Source organism: Haliaeetus leucocephalus, unplaced genomic scaffold, assembly GCF_000737465.1.
Source record: "Haliaeetus leucocephalus isolate CR32 unplaced genomic scaffold, Haliaeetus_leucocephalus-4.0 Scaffold185, whole genome shotgun sequence".
Classification (NCBI taxonomy): Eukaryota; Metazoa; Chordata; class Aves; order Accipitriformes; family Accipitridae; genus Haliaeetus; species Haliaeetus leucocephalus.
In genome coordinates this window covers 240534-259793 of record NW_010972621.1, presented here as the reverse complement: position 1 = coordinate 259793, position 19260 = coordinate 240534, and the positions used below count along the sequence as shown (strand labels likewise).

At 35.9% G+C, this 19260-nt stretch overlaps 1 protein-coding gene across 5 annotated transcripts in view; it reads left to right on the top strand.

Moving 5' to 3' along the window:
• The window catches only part of PAM (peptidylglycine alpha-amidating monooxygenase), an 82184-nt gene that overhangs the window by 53528 nt on the left and 9396 nt on the right, over positions 1–19260 (top strand). For 3 of the 5 annotated variants that reach the window (XM_010565053.1, XM_010565052.1, XM_010565051.1), the window contains exons 14-19: positions 5390–5695; positions 10814–10943; positions 15445–15561; positions 16063–16135; positions 16669–16876; positions 17545–17745. In XM_010565053.1, the coding sequence (XP_010563355.1) occupies positions 5390–5695; positions 10814–10943; positions 15445–15561; positions 16063–16135; positions 16669–16876; positions 17545–17745 (1035 nt within the window). The remainder of the gene's footprint in view (positions 1–5389; positions 5696–10813; positions 10944–15444; positions 15562–16062; positions 16136–16668; positions 16877–17544; positions 17746–19260) is intronic. The other 2 variants (XM_010565055.1, XM_010565054.1) reach the window with 1 other exon arrangement.

Below are 19260 nucleotides of genomic sequence, written 5' to 3'. Positions count from 1 at the left end.
AGTGATGGTGACTAAGAATCTCTAGAGCAGCTTAACCCTTTTCATTTCCTTATATCTATGCCTCCTTTCCCCAGCCCCTCAAATCTCTTCAAAAAGAAAACAGCCTTATGTAATATTTTTTAGTTCTCCGGAACCTTTCTAGCACTTTCATCAAGCAACAGATTAACTCAGTATGATAGGACTCGCATGAAAAACAATAGCAGACTAGAAGCCATTTTAAAGTTGGTTTGGTCTGTTATGTCAAACTATGTCCAATGTCACTTCAAATAGATAGATACTTGATTTTGTTCACTTCTGTAATGTGTTTCCATGCCTTTCTCCCCTTCTTTACTGCCAGCAATGTTATCTTATGTATGCCTGTTAGAATGAGCTTAGTAGCTTCATCTAGGAGCCAAAGAAGGCAAAGAAAATTAAACTTGATTTTGATAAATGTTTATTTGGAAGGCATTTGTTCATGACGGCACAGTCTGGAAGGTGATACTTGCAGCCCAATTTCCGTATCTTCATCAAGAAGATAGCTCTTCAGCTGAAGTACACATTTTCTGATATGACTCTTAACATACTACATAAACATTACCTGAGATTTAAGATGACACAAAGTCATAGCTGGAGTACATGTCATTTGGACCCTGATTTCAGCACTTCTGAAAAGGCAAAGCACTGACTATTTTTGACAGATGTACATGCTGAACAGAAGCACATCCTAAGACAGAAACCTGCAGTCTCAGAATACACTCCATTTTATTCAGAGATAATTAGGAAACCCAGAGTCAGCTATGAAAACTTGTCTCTTAATACAGCCACAGTAGGATGGAGACATGAGTTTGGAAGGACCAACGTACTGGCTCCATGTCAGATCAGACATGCTCAAGAACAGGAAACTTCCAATACAAGCATTCGCACCAACTGAGCTGCAGCAATACATAAATAAACTTTGCAGTATCAGTCCCCTATCAAGAGAGGGCTGCTTGCTAGATTTTTGGTCTTAATCCCTCTGTTCTGGTTATTTGCTAGTAAGACATAATTTTGTCAGAAGGCTGCAAGGCTTTGTGTTTGAAATCCTGTTCAGTCTGATTCCTAACAAAAGTCTGGAATGCCAGTGACAGACTGGGGAGACTATTGGAACTTTCTCAGTGAAACTGCACAGGCATTATGACACAAATACATATTCTGGAGATGAGAATTCTCAGACACCACCAGGGTGTTCTTGCCTTTTTTCTAAAATGCAGTAAAATGAATTTTCACATATGTATCTTAACAGATACATATTCAAGCTCTCTGGACAGGCTTACTATGGTTGAACTTGCCGTCTATCTCATAGCTTGATCCTGCAGCACCATGGCTAGGTACTTCATCCAGACTGGAAGTTGTTATGTCCAACAGCGTAGTGGTGTGCTCCGTAGGGACCATGGACAGCGACTGCTCGCTGCAAGTTGGGGAAGTCATGCTCTAGCAGTGAAAAAAAGGACTGCTTTTAGACATGGATAGTTCAACACCATTGGGATTCTACGCAGACCTTGGTGGTCAACATACTAAACTGTTTTATTAACCTTAAGCCAGTCTGGTCTTTTATTGAGATCAGGTGAGGTTCAGCTCACGGTTTGCAATGAAGTCACCAATGTTACAACTTTATTTGTTTGTATGACTGTTTTCCGAAACACTGTTCTGTAAAAGAATTTTCATAGAGTAGAACTGCCGTAGTAATTAAGTTTGAACTTACTGGAATATGCTTGTGCATTGTTTCATTCTGGAGATGTTGGTCTTGACAGCTATCACTTCCTCCAGAACAGAATAAACTGTAGGTTTTTGTAGCCAATCATCTTTTACTGTATTACGTAGAGGGAAGCGTCCGAGTAGCTTGCACATAAGAAGTGCATGTAAGTATCCTTTCTGAAACCAACCTAATCAGTCAGCTTCCCTGACACTGCACTGCTAGACTTCCGTTATTTCAACAAGAGCAAGTTGTTCATTCACCCATGTCTTCTTCTAGCCATACCCAGGCATTCTAAAGGCCAGGCTGTCTCATCTCACAAAAGGCCAAACAAGTAACATGGTACATCTTGCTGATGTTCCTTTCCCACTGAGTATCTTCAGACAAGAAACATCCTTCAGCTGTTCAGCTAGTGCAAAGACAAAGCAAGCAACATGAGATTGTGCTTTGATATTTGCTGGATATTGCTTTGCAGAGAGCAACTGTTAATCAGAAACAACACAAATCTGCTCTTTGCTAGTTACCTGTAGTGAATTCTGAACTACTTCTTAAAAATGTGCTGCTTACAAATTTATTGGAATCTCCCTGGGGATCCACAAACAAAGCTGAAAAAAGTTGGTCCCAAATAATATGGGACCTCCATTCAATGTGTGGCGTTTAGGGAACAGTTGCATACATTGAGTAGTCAGGAAACTTCAGTTGTTCCCTTTCACATCTGCACACATCTTTTCTGCTTTGTAAATACTCTGAGTTGTGTCAAGATGCCAAGAAATTGACACAAGACTTCAGCCTACTGTTTGTGCCAAGCATATGGAGATGCTGGGCAGATATGTAGGCTTCATGGATGTCTTCTGAACTTAAGGTGTAGAGATTTTATATCATTTTCTCAAACACATTTACTTAAGGTAAAGATCACAGTTTCAGACCAGCTACATTTCAGACTATTTTCACTCTCTGAAGCACACCCTTTTTCATACATTCATACAATTCCTAAATATTCTTAACTGTTGTGTTTACAACACCCCTGCTTAATGAAAGCACTAATAGGACGAGCTCAACTTGGAAAATATCTCATCTATAGCCACTGGTGGTGACGTACTCACACCACCTTACTCCGTACTCCACTGCTTGAAAGTTCCTCGTGTATCTTATGAACATGGGCTCAGTGCTAGGAGAAAACCCAAAGTGATTAGCCTACTTGGAGTTGAGTCCCTGATTAATAGTTCCCATAAAGACTACTGGAATTTTCTGTGAAAGCACCTTGTCCTAGAAATTGTTCCCTGTCCTTCTGTTGTTTTTTAAGTTAGATTCCCCTGCTCTCTTTTCTTCTTGTCCTTCACTGAGTCCTATGCCTTAGCAGTTTCTTTTGTAATAAGAGAAGCTAATTTGAGACAGGTAAACTGAAGCACTTTTTTGTTTGGTTTTTTTTTTTAAATCAACAAGCAATATCTATTTTAGAGGGTGAGTTGATTATTCTGTGGCAACCATTGCATGACAGAGGTAGAATGCAATGTCTTTGGCTGAAGCACGAAGCTGGCAAACTTCTTTATTCAAATAGCATGAACATATGAGTTGTGAGTTGGAGCTGAAACCTTTATACAAACTGTAGCATGTTGTTCTTTTTGTGACCAATAATTACAAGTAAATTGATCAGACTGTTGATACAGAACTAGGAAAGAGTGAACTGGGCAAAGATCACTAAAATGGCTTTTAAAAGGTCTGTAGTTTAAAATAGCACCAGGCTTGCCTTACACAGTTATATTAGACAGAACACTGCTTTTACCATTCAGACCTCTCCGTTGGAAATGATTGTGTATAGAGAAGTCAGTGGGCTTTGCTAATCTGTGGGTCTCCAGCCATGGATAACCCCAAAACATTTGTACATATGGACTTTGTTTAAATTTTAAAATGGTGCAAAAATACAGATAAGGCCAATGGAGGCTATTTTAATACTGAATGTTTCCTAAATAAAGGAAATTCCAGATGTGTTACTACATCAGCACAAATAAACTTTTCTCAGAATAAATGTGGTTTGTATCCAAAACTTATATTGTTTCATACCTTTTGAATATTTGGATTTGTTCTGAATCAGGAGTTGGACTAGTTGAATGACTGTATTAGGATTATGAAGCATTCTAACTTCACAATTGTATTTGAAGCAAACAATTCATATTTGTTATATAGCTTAACAATTTTCTCTCTTATCTAATTTGCTTTGTTCATTTCATTGAAATTGGCCCTGTTACTTGCGTAATTATTTTCTGACAGATGATTTCATCAGGGATATTTCTTTTCCAAGGACAAGGAATGGAATCCTACTCAAAATCATTGAACTAGGACTGTTTATAAACATGACGGATCCTGTTAGGGTCATTTCCAAAAGTCTTAGTTTCTTCTGTCCCAGGCTGCAAGTGCTGGTTTCTTGTTCTGAGTGGGGTTTTTTTGGTGAAAGCTTCCTTACTTATAGTTTTGCTTTTCTAAAAAATGTCTTATATAGCCTGTCATAAAATAATACAAATTCTTAATAATGAATGATTTGTACTTAAGACGAAATAGAGTATACCTACTTGCATTAAATCTTAAAGTATATTGGATGTCTCTTTCCATTCAAATGGTGCAGTTGTGTTTAACAGAACCGATAATAGTTTCAGGCAGGCAAGGTATTTGATTAATAAATTCTAACAAGCTGGGTACCTGCTGGTTAGCAGAGAACCCCAGGAGAGGGATATACTTGTCATGATGTCATCACTTTATTTAATCCTGCAAAAAGAATTCAGCATTGACTTCATCAAAACCTATTTGGATGGTTTGAATATTTTGTGAATAAAGCTGTGGTTCTGGAATTTGCATACCTAATTTTCGTTTGTCTGCTTTGAGGTATTGTTGTGGAATTTACTGAAATGCTTGTTGGTGTCTAAGAAAGCTATAGTGATAACTGCATTGCTAGCAAGCAGCTTGAGAAAATACTGTTCCCTGCATTGCCAGATGATACTGTGACTAAGGGGTGTTACTATTTGGAGGAAGAGGAGGAACAGGACCCAGACTGAATTAATAAATGAAAATTTAGTGGATCACTCTGTTTTACTATTGTGTCTTCTTTCTACAGTATGTTGTATGGAATCTGTTTGCAAATGTGAAAGTTTGTTTTCTTACGCCCTAAGTTTCTGATGCAATGACAGATTTCAAAGAAATATATTTTGAAATGCATCATCACTATCCTATTGTCTTTTTAAGTGAACAAATTGATAAACTATAGAATTTTTACCTTTTCGTTTTATAAAAATAGTATGTCTGCAGTAAGCTGGCAAATCCAGATAATTCCATCATAAATATTCTTTTACCAAAATTTGCACACTTTTTTCTTTTTCTTTTTTTTTTTTTCCCCTTGTTCCCAAGAACATCTGTGCAGAGGTGATGATTTTTTGATGCCAGAGTGTCAGGTAAAAGTGGACATTTATATGTAAATTAAAGTTGATAAAGATTTGACATTATCTTTTCAAACCAGAGACTTGGCTCATTCAATCCCTGAGGCTGAAACAGTTCCCTCTTACACTGCTTTTGACAATGACTGTTTGAATAACTTTGTTACATTATACTTTGCTGAAGCTTTCTAAAACTACACGATGTGTTATAATTTTTTTCCCTCCTTTCCTCTTATGTTTTCTCTTTTCTGTACAGGTGATTTCTATTCACTCCTTTCCAAGCTGCTAGGAGAAAGGGAAGATGTTGTGCATGTGCATAAGCATAACCCTACAGAAAAGGCAGAGTCAGATTTTGTAGCTGAGATTGCTAATGTAGTCCAAAAGAAGGATCTTGCCAGACAGATCACAAATCATGATGAGAGGGACAATACTATTCTTGTCAGAGACAGAATTCACAAATTTCACAGACTAGAGTCTACCCTGAGGCCACCAGAGAACAGACATTTCTCTTTACGACAGCCTAAACATGGTGAGGGAAGCTGGGAAAAAGGACATACAGGAGGTGGGTTAGGGCTTAATTTTATACACTGAAATGCAATGTAAGAGCTGTGATCCACATTAGCAAAATCTGAAGGGAATATCAATTGATGCTCAGAAGTATTTTACGTGACAATTTTCCTAATTATGGAAATATTCTCCCCCTATTTTAGAGGTATTTCAATGGGGTTCTTTTCCCCCTCCTGTGTGAAGAAAGAATGTATACCAATGGCACAATACCACTGCTTTTTGGAACATAGAGTATTTTGTCTACTCTCAAGACTTTTACTTAATGATGTGATATCAACTATGCTAAAACAAAGTAAAGACAGGATATAGTAGTCACGGGAAGTGAAGAATTTTCCTAATACAAGTAACTACTGTAACATGGTCACTGGGATAATCGATGCATTTTATGAGTTTCCTGATTACCTTGGTTTGTCAGATACAGGATTTTATAAAATTTATTGCTGTCATTCTTTTGGACATTTTTTCTCTCATTCAGAAAGAGTGGTAGTTAATCCTGAAAAATTCGTGAGAAGTAAAATTTTCTGCATATTTATTTCAAATTGGGCTTGGCTATCCAAATATTCTTGGACAGGCTGTTTTATTGTACTGGGATTATAATTTGTTCCCTTCAGGTTTCTATGACAGCAGAAACCATGGAAGTGTTGTGTTTGTTTTACTTGCATTTTGGTCTCTGTGATATTGATTGTGCTTAGTCTTACTTGCTAATGTGGAAAGCCAGATAATGCAGCATGTGACGAGTATCTCATAAAAGAAACTGGTATGCATGAAAGTCATCTGTATGCGTAAGCTGTAGCAGCACATGCTTGCTTTTATGTTGCAACCAGCCAGCGTGATGTTTCCAAGTGCTGTTGTGCACAAATATACATCATTCATCATCCATTTGATTTTTATTTCAGTTCAAATGTTAACATGTATTATCTCCGCTTATGTGAGATTCTGTTATAGTATTCAAATTAAGCAAAATTCTGAATTTGTATTTAACAGAAAACCAAAGATGAGGACTTTCCAATGTTATGTTATGCTAGTCAGTTAAATGAGAGCCTGTCAAGTTATTTGTATAGTGGCATAAAACAGGTGGGATGTTACCTTGTGCCTGACATCAGTGTAAATCATAATTCCATAAGTGACACTGGAATTAAATGCTTGGAAGAGTAATGTGTGTAACATTTCTGCAAAACCAGTTTGTTCAGTTCAGACTAATAGCATGTGGTGTGTAGAGGGGATAAAAGAAATTTCCTTTCTGTTTTAACTGATCCAGAGGAGGGAGTGTCAGTGAACTGAATAAATGGCTTAGTTGGCACACCATATGGCATGAATTCTAACTACAGAAAGCATTTGCTCAGTTACTTTAGTAGCTGTATATTCATTTTGGGGGAATTTGGTGGTGGAGGACTAATTAATAAATGGATTTCAAATGATGCAATTTTGAGTTACAGCAAAAAGGAAAACTGAAATGTTCTTAATTAGCTTTTTTTTTTTTTATGTTTGTCATACTGCAAACTATGGAAATTCTGAACTGCAGAAGCTGTCAGCGCCATCTTTTGGCAAAAGAACTTATATAGCAATAAAACCTTTAAGCACATGTTTAGTTTCTGTTTGGGAAGTATTTATGTATTAGAAGAACAAAACCTTCCATAACAGAATTTTCCTCTTCAGAGGAAGAAGTGGAACATAAAGTGCTTTAAGTTGTCTGGGGTTAATAAAAAAATTTGCACCCTTCATAAAATTCTTTACTGTATTGAATTTAAAAAATTCTCAGTATTTCTTAGGACAAGACTCTGGTTCCTGTTAAATTAATTTCATTTAACTGTTTAAAAATTATCGGAATTAAAATAGTTTAATATTTTTAGTCTTGCAAGTATTCCAGTTTTAAACATGTAACTGGCCTGAAATAGCAAGTGACCAATAATAAGGTTATTATGAATGTTACATTCATAACTTTACACTACTGCTCTTCCTGCACTGTTGTTATCTTGTTACCCCAAGACTGGTCACTAATCAGTCAGCTCATTCAGCATCACTGCAACCAATAAAACTATACCTCCTAATTGAGGCAAACACTGTAATTTTCCAATTTTTAAAACTCCTTTGTGCAGTGCTTACTTATATTTGTCAAGATTTAAATGATTACTCTGATGGCAGCGAGTAAATGTAACATGATTAAAATTTGTAATGTTAAAAGCTAGCAAGGGATTTCTGGACAGTAAATAGCAATTTTGCCAGTCAATAAGGCGTTATTCTTTCACTTGTAGAGAAATTAGATGCTGATTTGCATGTTCTAAATCTATGTAATTGTTTATAGTTTTACTGACGAAAGGAATCACTCTAAATTACAAGGTAGAAGATCTGGTACTTAGTTTAGAAATCTCATTTACAACAAAACTGGTGATTATGTATTTTTTTTAAAAAGTAATTGTAAATTAATTTAATGGGGAAAAGTAATTTTCTTTGGTTTCCTATGTAACTGTTCCATAGGCCACTTAGTTTTGTAGGGAATTAATAATCAGTCTAGATAAATGAAGTCTAAATTTAGTAAGTAAGTTTTTGTAAAAAGCTAGTTGCACTAAGATAAACCTATATCAAAGGACTTTCAGTATGAGACTTGCAAAGGGAAAAGAAAAGATAACAATAATAAACCAATTTTGGAAAAGCATGAGAAAATTTAAAGGTTGTATAGAGGCTGAAGTTCTTCCAATTAGACTGTATTTCACTGTACATTAATTTTATTGTTTTGATCTATCAGAAATCTTTTATTCCTTTAAGTCTAGCTTAAATTTTTTGTATTTTATAGTGCATGCCTTTTGAGAAACTGAATTTTACAGAGGCCTAAATTTAGGCTTTCTATGCTTAGCCTTTTAATTTTTCTAGCTTTTTTGCAAACGGCTCAGAGGCCAAGGAGCACTGTAACATTAAACATACATAAGCTTTCTGCAAGTTAACTTAGACTGATATAGAATGAGCAAGCGAGGAAGCAGACACTGGATTTCCACACTTCTATTCCTTTCAAAATCCTAACATCCATGAATATACCTGGTACTGCACATGCTGTGACCAACTGAACTGTACAGAAGTATGCATATGTATAAATTTTTTTCTTAACGGCTTCTCTTTTAGCTTGATTTGTTCAGCGAAGTTTGCAACAGAGTAGAATTTCTTGTTTTAGAAGTTTCTGATTACTGTCTTGGATTCACTGCAGTTGCTGATTGCCTTAGGTTTGTCTTAAGTTTGTGTTAGCCTGAAGAGTTTCTCTGTCACCTTCTTTAGCTATGGTATCTAAAACTACAAAGGTAAAATATCTCCTAGTCTGTGGTAGGGGTTTTCAGCACTGGTTTTATCTTTGCCCTATGTAGGTTGTAGAAAATGGCTTTCCCTCCACCCCATCCTTGCTGTTACTCCTCAGACTACGTTTCTTTCAAGTGAAATGGAAGGGGGAGTGGGGGATATGCTTATCAGAACAGCTGGGTTGCACAGGTGACCTGAAGATTTTGGACATTGTTTCCCTCTTCATTTTTCCTTTCATTAGAAGATCACTTCCAGCTGAACCCTCTCAAACTCCTTGGGTGCTGTGTGTTAAGGTCTGTGATCTGCCTTGTGTCAAAGCATTGATGCCCTGGCACTTTGTGAAAGAGGGTATGTGTTTCATCTGCCTAGATGGTACTCCAGTGATTGGTGTTTAGGACTACAGCAAAACACACAAACTTTGGGTGAACTGAAAGTTGTGAAGTACAGCATAATGCTCTCAAACACATTGAATACTCGTGAAACAGCTCCAGTTTCACGTAGCTGCAAAGAAATTGCTTTCTATTCACCTTCAGTTTGCCTATAGATACCTATGTACAAAGTCTGCATGTTAGAAATACCTGAATTATGCTGAACAAATTAATTTCTGAAAGGAAGGAGTGATGGATTTCCTAACATATAGAAGGCATTTTAGGATTTGTGGGGTTTTGGTTTTGGTTTGGTTTTTTTTTTTTTTAAATCAGAATTGGTGATATTTGTCTGGCCATTATATTTTTTATTTTTCAGAATATAGTGCCAGAGCAACCCAGACCAACATCTTCCAAATAGCATTAAGCACTCTATCTATGAGAAATTAATCCTGTAGCTAATGCTCTGCAACTTTTTCAAATTTTGGACTGTTCATGCCTTTAATCAGTTTAAGTCTATTTTTACATAAAACAGAGATTGAATGATACATCTTTTTATATTTTTAATTTTAGTCTTTAAGTTGAAACTAAATTTGTCTCCCTTAGTTGAGGAGTTTTACAATTTAAGACAAACATAAGAAGTATCCAATTTTTTAGTAGTGGTTCACTTGCTAAATCCTGTGTTGTTGATCTAGTGTGAAAATCAGATCTGTGTTACTCAAAAAATATCCAGTATTTAATCTTAAAAACAGTTGTGTAATGGCATAAACAATGACAAATATTCTACCCTTCTTCATCCCTTTCATCAGATTTAGACATCTATTTCCCATTCATGCCTATAATACTTGGATTGAAATATGAACATTATCCAGCACTAATGCATATGTTGGCTGAAAAAAAGTCATAGGCAAACTTCACAGAATTACTGTTTTATTTGCTTCTTGTTGCTGTTTTTCTTCCTTCCCTGTATTTTTTTCTTAGTGTTAAAAGCTTTTCTGAAAAAAAGTCACGAATCAACCACTTCTGATATGTAGTTGGTATAGTGATTCATAGTCTTTGTTACGCATTTTTAAATAAAACACAGGTTAATATTTACATTTGCCTGCTGATTTTGGATAATAGTTATATATTTCTGTAATCTTTCAATATAGAAAGTATTCACAGAGCTCCTAAAAATTCTAGAGTCTGTCTACCTGTATCCATATAAGATGGAGAAAAGAATGGAGTCAAAAGCAGCTTTGAAGTTTCTGTCATCCTATATGTAGCAGGATGCCAGTGCTTGTGCATGCTTTACTGTAATAAAACTATGCGTGGAATTAAATTGCAATGCATTAATGGTAGTACTGCATGTAAGAAAATGTCCATGTAATTCCCAGCAGTCTGTACCAAGTGCCAGTTAACCATATGTTTTTTTATAAATATGCTACCTGAATGTCTGTCTTTTGTTTATTTGTTTCTTTGATCAGATTTCCACATAGAAGAGGCTGTGGAGTGGCCTGGAGTAGACCTCAAACTAGGCCAAGTTTCTGGGTTGGCTCTGGACCCTGAAAATAACCTAGTTATCTTCCACAGAGGTGATCATGTTTGGGATGAAAAGTAAGTAGATACTCTGCTGAATGGCATGTTAGAAGGTCAAATTGGTGTGTGCTGTTTGTATATCTTCTCAAGAAAAGACAAGACAAATTGCAGTTCCTTTTCCATTTCAAATTCAGTTCTTTGGCTGAATGTGCCTTTGGGAGACTCAGAATGGAAGTGGTGACTGACAGTTCAAGATGATGGGGTTACTAGGTCTTTAGACAGTAAGAATGTGTCTCCAGAGAAAAAGAACATAGTACATTAGGTCCTTAAACTGTATGACCATGTTAGTATGCTATTCACTGAGATTAATTATCCCTGCTTCTCCATGTTTCTAGCAGAACTAATTAGCCTGGGAGAATGATGTTTTAGTATGGTGTACTACTATTAGCACCTGGGTTTAAGAAGTGCAAAGCTAGCTCCAGTGTATCTTCATTCTTTTTTGTGTTTATGTCCACTGAACAAAGTTGGATTGTTACAGGGCACTCTCTCAAAACAGGCTTTGTTTTACTTATTTGATAAAATCTACTATATTGAATAAAATTTACTATATTTAGTGTCACTCAAACAAAAAAAAAAGTCAACTTTATGATGGCCATTTTTCAAGTGTTTGTAAAGTAATATACTCAAAGGTATATTATTTTTAAGAACAGAACATTCCAAATAAAGTACAGTGTCCTTATTTGTACAGTCTCCTTATGCCTTTGAACTTTAAAATAGTATGTCTAACTGTTTAGATGGACACTTTGGAAAAAAATCCATGAACTTTTTGACAAAACAGTGGGAGGAAATAGTATCCACCTGTAAAAGAATATTATGTAGTAACCTTTCTATAATGTGCTTTTTTTATCTTCTTTCTAAGCATCTGTTCTCCATGTATATAACTATAAGGCTAAATGGTAGGGTTTTTTTCAACTCCCGATGAATTCATTTTAAGATAACATAGTTTCTGAAAATTAGAGGAGGGAGTTTTCTCAACCTTATAATGACAAATTATGCTTAGAATACTGTTTTATGAAGGAAAGTAAGTTCTTTGGGTTTTTAGCTAAATAACATAATGCAGCAGATAAGGCAGTCATTTATGTCTTGTGCATTGTATCAGGGATGTCTCCAGCTCAAGTGTATATAAATACAGACTATAAAATTTGGAAGGATGATGCATGCTGCAACTTGTATTATTCAAACTTCAAGTAAAAGCTGATATTGATTTGCTTTTTTTGATCCTCTTACACATGAACATAAGTGCTGTTCTTTGTATCATTGAAGAAAGAATTGAAAAAATATTTGAAAATAGGCTGGCAGTTGTATTCATTTCTTACTTCTGAAATGTGTATTTGTAAGTGTCTGGCAACTCAGTTATACCCACAACCCAGAGCACAAAACTGGAGTTTGAGACCAAGCAGTATTTGGAGACCCTCCAGATCTTAAATAAAAAAGGAAAACGTTAATGTTCCCTAAAATAGCAAGTGAGCATAATGAATCAACCATGTTGAGAGACAAATTGAACTTCAATTTTCGTATGATGTGGGTGCAGAAGATTGGAGCTGTGGTCTGGAATCCATATACCTACCAGCTGTGCTGCGTAACACTACAGGTTCACTTAACTCATCCCTGTCTTTGATAGCAGACATATTCTGAGTATTTCCAGCCTGTGATTATCAGACTTCCCAGAAAAATGCTTTGTCTTATACTTAGTATTAGTAGTGTTAATCTGTACATTACCCCTGTGTGAGAGCTTGCTGTATTTGCCATCTTGTGGAGATTGAAGTTGGAACAAAGTGAAACTGCCTGGGCTTGTAAATATGATCAGAAGCATTCAGTCCCAGATAAGTAACCAAGAAGTAAGACGAGCTGCTGTTAACTGAAGCTCGTTATGGGCCTTCCATAAAGACAACTACACATGAATTCCTAATTCATTTCAGAGAGGTTTTGTTCACAAGTTTTGGGTTGTTGTTTTTTTTTTCTTCTTGTGGAACACAGTTAATCAATGTATAGGAAAGACAGTGTTGGTAGGAACCCTTAAATCAGACAGGCTAAAACTTCTGTAGGCCTGTGTATGTAAATTATTGTGACTTTAAAACAATATATTTGGAAAACATGCCTGTGGTCAAGCTATTGTTCCATATTTGTGGCACAGAGAAGAGGCACACAGATGTGTGCTCAGCCAGTCAGCCTTCCTTTTTTATCTTTGGGTATGTCATGGGCATATGAAATAGTCTGGGGACCCTTTCATGGGTTGTGCTGTAAAGGAAGGAGTGTATGTGTTCTCATTTTTCAATAAAAAGGAATAAAAAAATGAGTATTTGAGAGAGGTTTATCATGACTATTGTATGCTGGAGGGATAAGAAGTTATCAGACTTTCAAGTTAAAGTTTATCATTAGCTGCAAATACACAGTTAATTGAGTACAATATTCCTTATGAAATCATAAACATGATGAATCAATCAAGCCTGAAAGCCCAGAATTTATTTTCTCTGTTTCAATGCTTCACCAGCATAGTATAGAAAAAAACTAAACAAAAATTATCTGTGCTGTTAGGCAATGCACAAATGTTTCCAATGTGTTATTAATATATGCCATAAAAGCTGGATCCTCATTCAACTAAATGTGGCTGGATGAATGGACTGCGCTGTTTTATAAAGCAACTTCAGTCTGCTTTAGAATGCAAAAGCAGTTATGCAATGACAAGCCCTATAATACACTAGAGGCTTTTCAGTGGCTGTAGCATTCCTTCTGTGCATGATTTAAAAAAAAAAAAAAATCCTTTTAAATAAGTCAGGTTCTTCTACCACATCGTCGTCTCAGTTTCAGAACAGTCTTCGCTATAGGCAGTATATGCTGTTCAAAATGAAAAAAATTAGAACTGTAAAGCTGCCTAAGCAGTGAATCAGCTGGAAGTTATTTTGCATTTTGTGACGAAAAATGTATACTATTCATGCAATTTATAAAAGACATAATAAAGAATATAAACTGCATTCTTGTTACTGCATTCTTAACAAGCTAGGCAGGTTAATTTAGGCTTGATCAAGAATAGAGCTCAGGGTTGTGCCTTCAGGAGTTATGAGATCAGGTGGTCTGTCTAAATTTAATATGTAGCCCACCAGAAGGATGTTAGATTTAGCAATAAATTGTTTGTATTAGTATGAAGTTGCCAGCTGAAAAGTAGAAAAATAGCTGTGGAATTACATTGGGGTTTGAAATCAGAAGTAGTGACATATGCAGCATGTTTTAGTTGTCCTTTGATATCAAACTGCAGAACCTATTAGAAAACCGTGCTGCAGAGCAACATGACATATAATAGCAAGGTGTTCAGTTGTTTTGTTTGGTTGGTTTTGGTCTTGCTTCTTTTAAGCTAGCATTAGTAAGCATTGTTAGTGTCCTTATTTATCAGTTGAAACAAAGGAACATTGACTACCTGGGAAATTGGTCTCAAACACTGGGAAGGAAACTAAGTTGTCTAGATAGTGAGTTTTCCAGAGATACAATCTTTTTTTCTGTGTTTTTTTTTTGTACAATACCTACCATCACTAAGATTTACTTCTGTGATTAGCTGTGCTGGTTAATAATAACATTAATGATATTAGTTCAGTCTGTCCAGTGTTGGTTCTCCAGTTGTGGTCATCCATACCTAGAGCAAGTAAGTCCTTAGGAGTATTAGACTCATTTTTAAATAAAACTGCTTAAAACCAAATTTTGTTCAAAATACTTTGCACTCTATCTACCTTCACTAAATGCTGAACATATATTTCAACAGGTTAGAGTAATAGCCAACTTCTCCGTAGGGGCACAAACAGCTATATTTTTTATTTCTTAAACATATGATAATTTTATGCCTCGTAAATGTCTTCTAGAAAGCTAATCCTGGTTCTTAATGTCTGAAATAGTGACATGTTTAAATGTCGTTTATTAATATATTCCACATACCCTGAAAATTGAGTGTAGACTTCTTGGGGTAGGAGAAATACACGTCATATCCTACAGTCTCAAGCTGTGCAAGCACACTCAGAAAAGGATAAGAACCTTAAGACCTGAATCTTACAGTAGTAAGCTCTGGCAAAATATTGAATTGTGTTTGAAAAAAAGAAAAAAGACACGCAAACATGCACACGCTGCCTTAGTATGAAGTAAACCTGTTTTTACTGGCAATTATGACCTGGTGTTTAGCTATATTTTTACTTGGGCTGCATTGTTTGATTTCCCATTTTTTATTTGCCATAGCAAAGAAGAGGGAAAAAAAAAGGAAGAGGTTTTTTCTTGCTTGCTTTAGGATTACCTTAATTGTTGCTGTGTTAATTTGGTGCTCTTTTAGTTTGGAAGTCATAACTTCAGTAGGAAATGCAGACATCCAACACTGTAACTCTTATGATCATACAGTAATGCAATAAGGCTTACTTAAAGAAAAAAAAGAAACCAGTAACCCCACACTGGAATTAAACTACAGAGCTTGGCTTTTAGTTGCATGTGTATTGTTCATCAGTGGAACCTTCTAATGCTGGCGTTCTATTCCACTATTTTTGTGTAGTTCTTTTGACAGCAAATTTGTTTATCAGCAAAGAGGACTTGGACCAATTGAACAGAACACAATTCTTGTCTTGAATCCAAGTAATGCAAAACTGCTTCATTCCATGGGCAGAAGTCTGTAAGTTATTTTTGCTTTTATTGAACTAACATTTCTGTATATTTTACTCCAGAAAGTCCCCAAACCCATTTTCATGTATGTTTTGTATTGCACTGTGTGATTGTAGCCACTGAGTTTGTTTAAACAATAAATAAATAATTACAAAATCAACAACTAATAGAAGTAATTTGCCATCTTTACCACCTCTGCTTTCTAGCAATTCATACAATTTCATCTACTAGCCAGATTAACAGAAATGCAGAGCTCATGAGTATTGTATATTGTCCTTAAAGATACCAAATATTAGCCTGAGTGAGATACCAGAGATCAGCTGAATTTCAGAGCTGAGACACACTTGTCAAGAAAATTCTATTCTGTAAAGCTATCTTTTTCATTAAATACTACAGATAGTTAGTGTGTACAGCATTTGTTGATCGGTAGATAAAAAGTGAAATCTTTATATCTACATCATTCTTCCTGAAAAATGTTTTTAACTTGATTCTTCTACATTTGTGCTTGCAGATTTTATTTACCACATGGTTTGAGTATAGATAAAAATGGTAACTACTGGGTCACTGATGTAGCTCTCCATCAGGTATGTTTCTGAAGCTTTAATAGAAGGACTTTAATATTTTGCTACAAAATGTTTTTGCTTTCCTAGAGATTTGATGTAAATTATTTATCTATGCCTGTTAAGATAAATGTTAAGAATATGCCTACACAAATTGACCCCTGTGACCTTCGTGGAATATAGTTATGTTGAATAATTTGCTACATGGACATAGTATTCAGAAATAAAACTATCTGTTTTAAAACAGTGTTTCTTTTGAAAAAGAACAGATTTTTCTGCTGCATCTTTGCTTATCAATTCTCCTATGTACTTAAATCCAGAATGTGAAACTAAATCCTTTGCTGTAATCACAGGAAATTTATATTTTAGGCAGAAATTTCCTAAAATCAACACTACTAAAAAACTGGTAATAGATGTCATAGTCAATATATTAAGATTCAGTTTGGTATATAAATTTTATACACAGTAATAGATATTCTTCCATAGGCAGTCATCCTTCTTATATTTCATCTTCCATAACTGAAACCTATTCTCTTTTCCCGTTGACTAAAAAAAAGGTTTTCAAACTGGGAGCACATGACAAAGAACCACTACTGATCTTAGGAGTGGCTTTGCAACCGGGCAGTGACAGAAATCATTTCTGTCAACCAACTGATGTGGCTGTGGATCCGATCACTGGCAGCATTTATATCTCTGATGGCTACTGTAACAGTCGAGTCATTCAGTTCACTCCAAAGGGGTTGTACGTGATGCAGTGGGGAGAAGGTACAGGTCAGAGCTCTTGGTACTTTACCCATACTGCTGTTATCATGAACTCATGATGAACCATGAGATTGCTGATGTTACTATTACTTTATTTACAAATTTCTATTACTGAAATACCTTCCAAGCCCTAGCTGAATGTCAGCCTTGTCATTGCATTCCAATTTTCTCTCTTCTATTCATATAGCTACTTGTAGTAGTTATATAGTCACTAAAAATAAACAATGGGAATTTGTTAGCATGCTTTCAGTACAAGTATTGGAATGTCCTATCTTATCAAGAAAATGTGTTCTTTCACAAAAACCTTATGTTTTTTCTTAAACATTTGGTCAAATAGTATTTTTACCATTTTTGCAGGATTTATGCCATGATCCCATCTGTTTTAAGTTTTACGAATAATTACATTTCTGCCTGATTCAGATTTATCAGGCATTAAACTATGCCAAATATTGTAGGGAAATAGAGAATTCATAAACAGAATTTACAAAGTCAACACGAAAGACTACCACCGTTTATCTACCTAAATGAGTAAAACTGCTAGGAGAAGAAAGCAAACTGACTTTATTCTTTTTCCAGTGTTACATTGTGTTATGTGACATATTGCTGTTTCTAAGTGAAACTGATAGTTTCAGTGTATACTTTAACACAAACCTGGATATTTTGTATTGCAGAGACTTCTTTAGGCAGAGCCAGACCTGGACAGTTTCATATCCCTCACAGCTTAGCCCTGATCCCCGACTTCAGTCAGCTGTGCGTTGCAGACAGGGAAAATGGTCGGATTCAGTGCTTCAAGTTAGAGACTGGGGAGTTCATAAGAGAGATCAAGCACAAATCGTTTGGAAGAGAGTTGTTTGCAGTTTCATATGTTCCAGGTAATCTTTTTCCTGTTTTTCAGGTTTCAAGTAGTTGCTTTACACCAATGTGTCACAGTACACAGTGTTATTTCATAAAGAGTGCTATCATGTTATCTTAGGCCAGATACTTACTGTCTGAAAAAGTAGAGCTGACATAACGGAAAGTTTTAGAACTATCCTGTTTTACTACTTGTGGGGTGAGGGAAGCTTGCATATAATCTCTGCTTGTGAAAAATGACTGATTAGACTCCCTAAATGTGATGTCAACAAGTAGATGATCTTGTTTGCTTCCTAGTGACTACAGAGTCAATAATTAGTTAATGATAACATTTTAAAATATTCATTTCAAGCTCCATTGAAGAGAGCAAAATAAAGAGGTTCCAATCAAGAAAAGTTTTGTGTTTCATAAAATAAAAAATCTGAAAGCAAGCAGTTTGAAAAAGTTGTAGGTTTTAATATCACAATCTGGTTAACAGTTACTGTCTTAAGTTTTTGGGTTGGATTTTTAATACCGGTAGTGAAGGTAATGTAAATGTCAAGAACTGGATGAGGAATTTTGGCATGTCAGGCTCCCGACTCTATAGTTGATATCAAATTTAATATCAGGGTTACTTCTCTTGCATCTGCCAACACAGAAATGCTGTACTGGATGATATACTTGATACCTATAGCTCTGTCACTTGACAGTGGCAAGAGAGGCTTTCTAAGGAGAATGTGTAAGCCTGGCTGCATTTTGTGGTCTGATCCTCTCTTACTCCCCATGCATCCATGAGCACTTTATTTAAGGCTGTTAGGAGGTAGCTCCTGACCTCTTCTTTGTAGGATCTTTCTATAGCTGTATTGCCCATGAATTTTCCTAATCCCATTTTGAACTCGTTTGTACTGTCTGCCTCCTTGACCTCCTACAGTTACAGGCTCCAGAAGTTCACTACTCACTTTATTTTTTTTAAATTAAAATAGTGACCTAGCTTCATTGAGTGCTTCTCAGTCCCAGTATTTGGGGAGTTGGTGAATAACAGTTCCACGCTCCCCATATCTGCTGCCTCTTAGCCTTCTCCTCTCCAAACCAAAGAACCCCAGCCACCTTAGTCTCTCCCCATAAGCCATTTAATTGCTTCACCCCCTTGACTATTGTAGTTGCCTTTCTCTTCTAGCATCTTTAACTTCGTTAGGACCTTCTTGAGATGCAGTAAGTAAAACAGCACTTGGTACTCTAAGACGTGGGCATGCTAAGTTTTTGCATAGTGGCAGATCTGTCCCCTCCATTCCTAATTCTCCTCCTGATGATGCCCAACATTCTGTTGAAATTTTGGCTGTCACTGTACATGGAGCCAAAAATTTCAGAGACCTTTCAGTGATGGCTCAGAGATGTCTATCCTGAGTTGTAGCTGCCAGTTCCAAGCTAAACATCACATAGGCATGATCTAGATTACTTTTTCACAGAAGCGTCACTCTACATTTTTCTTTGTTGAAGCTCTTCTGCCATCTGTTTGACAACTCAAGTATTCTTACAAAAAGTCTTTCCAGACTTTC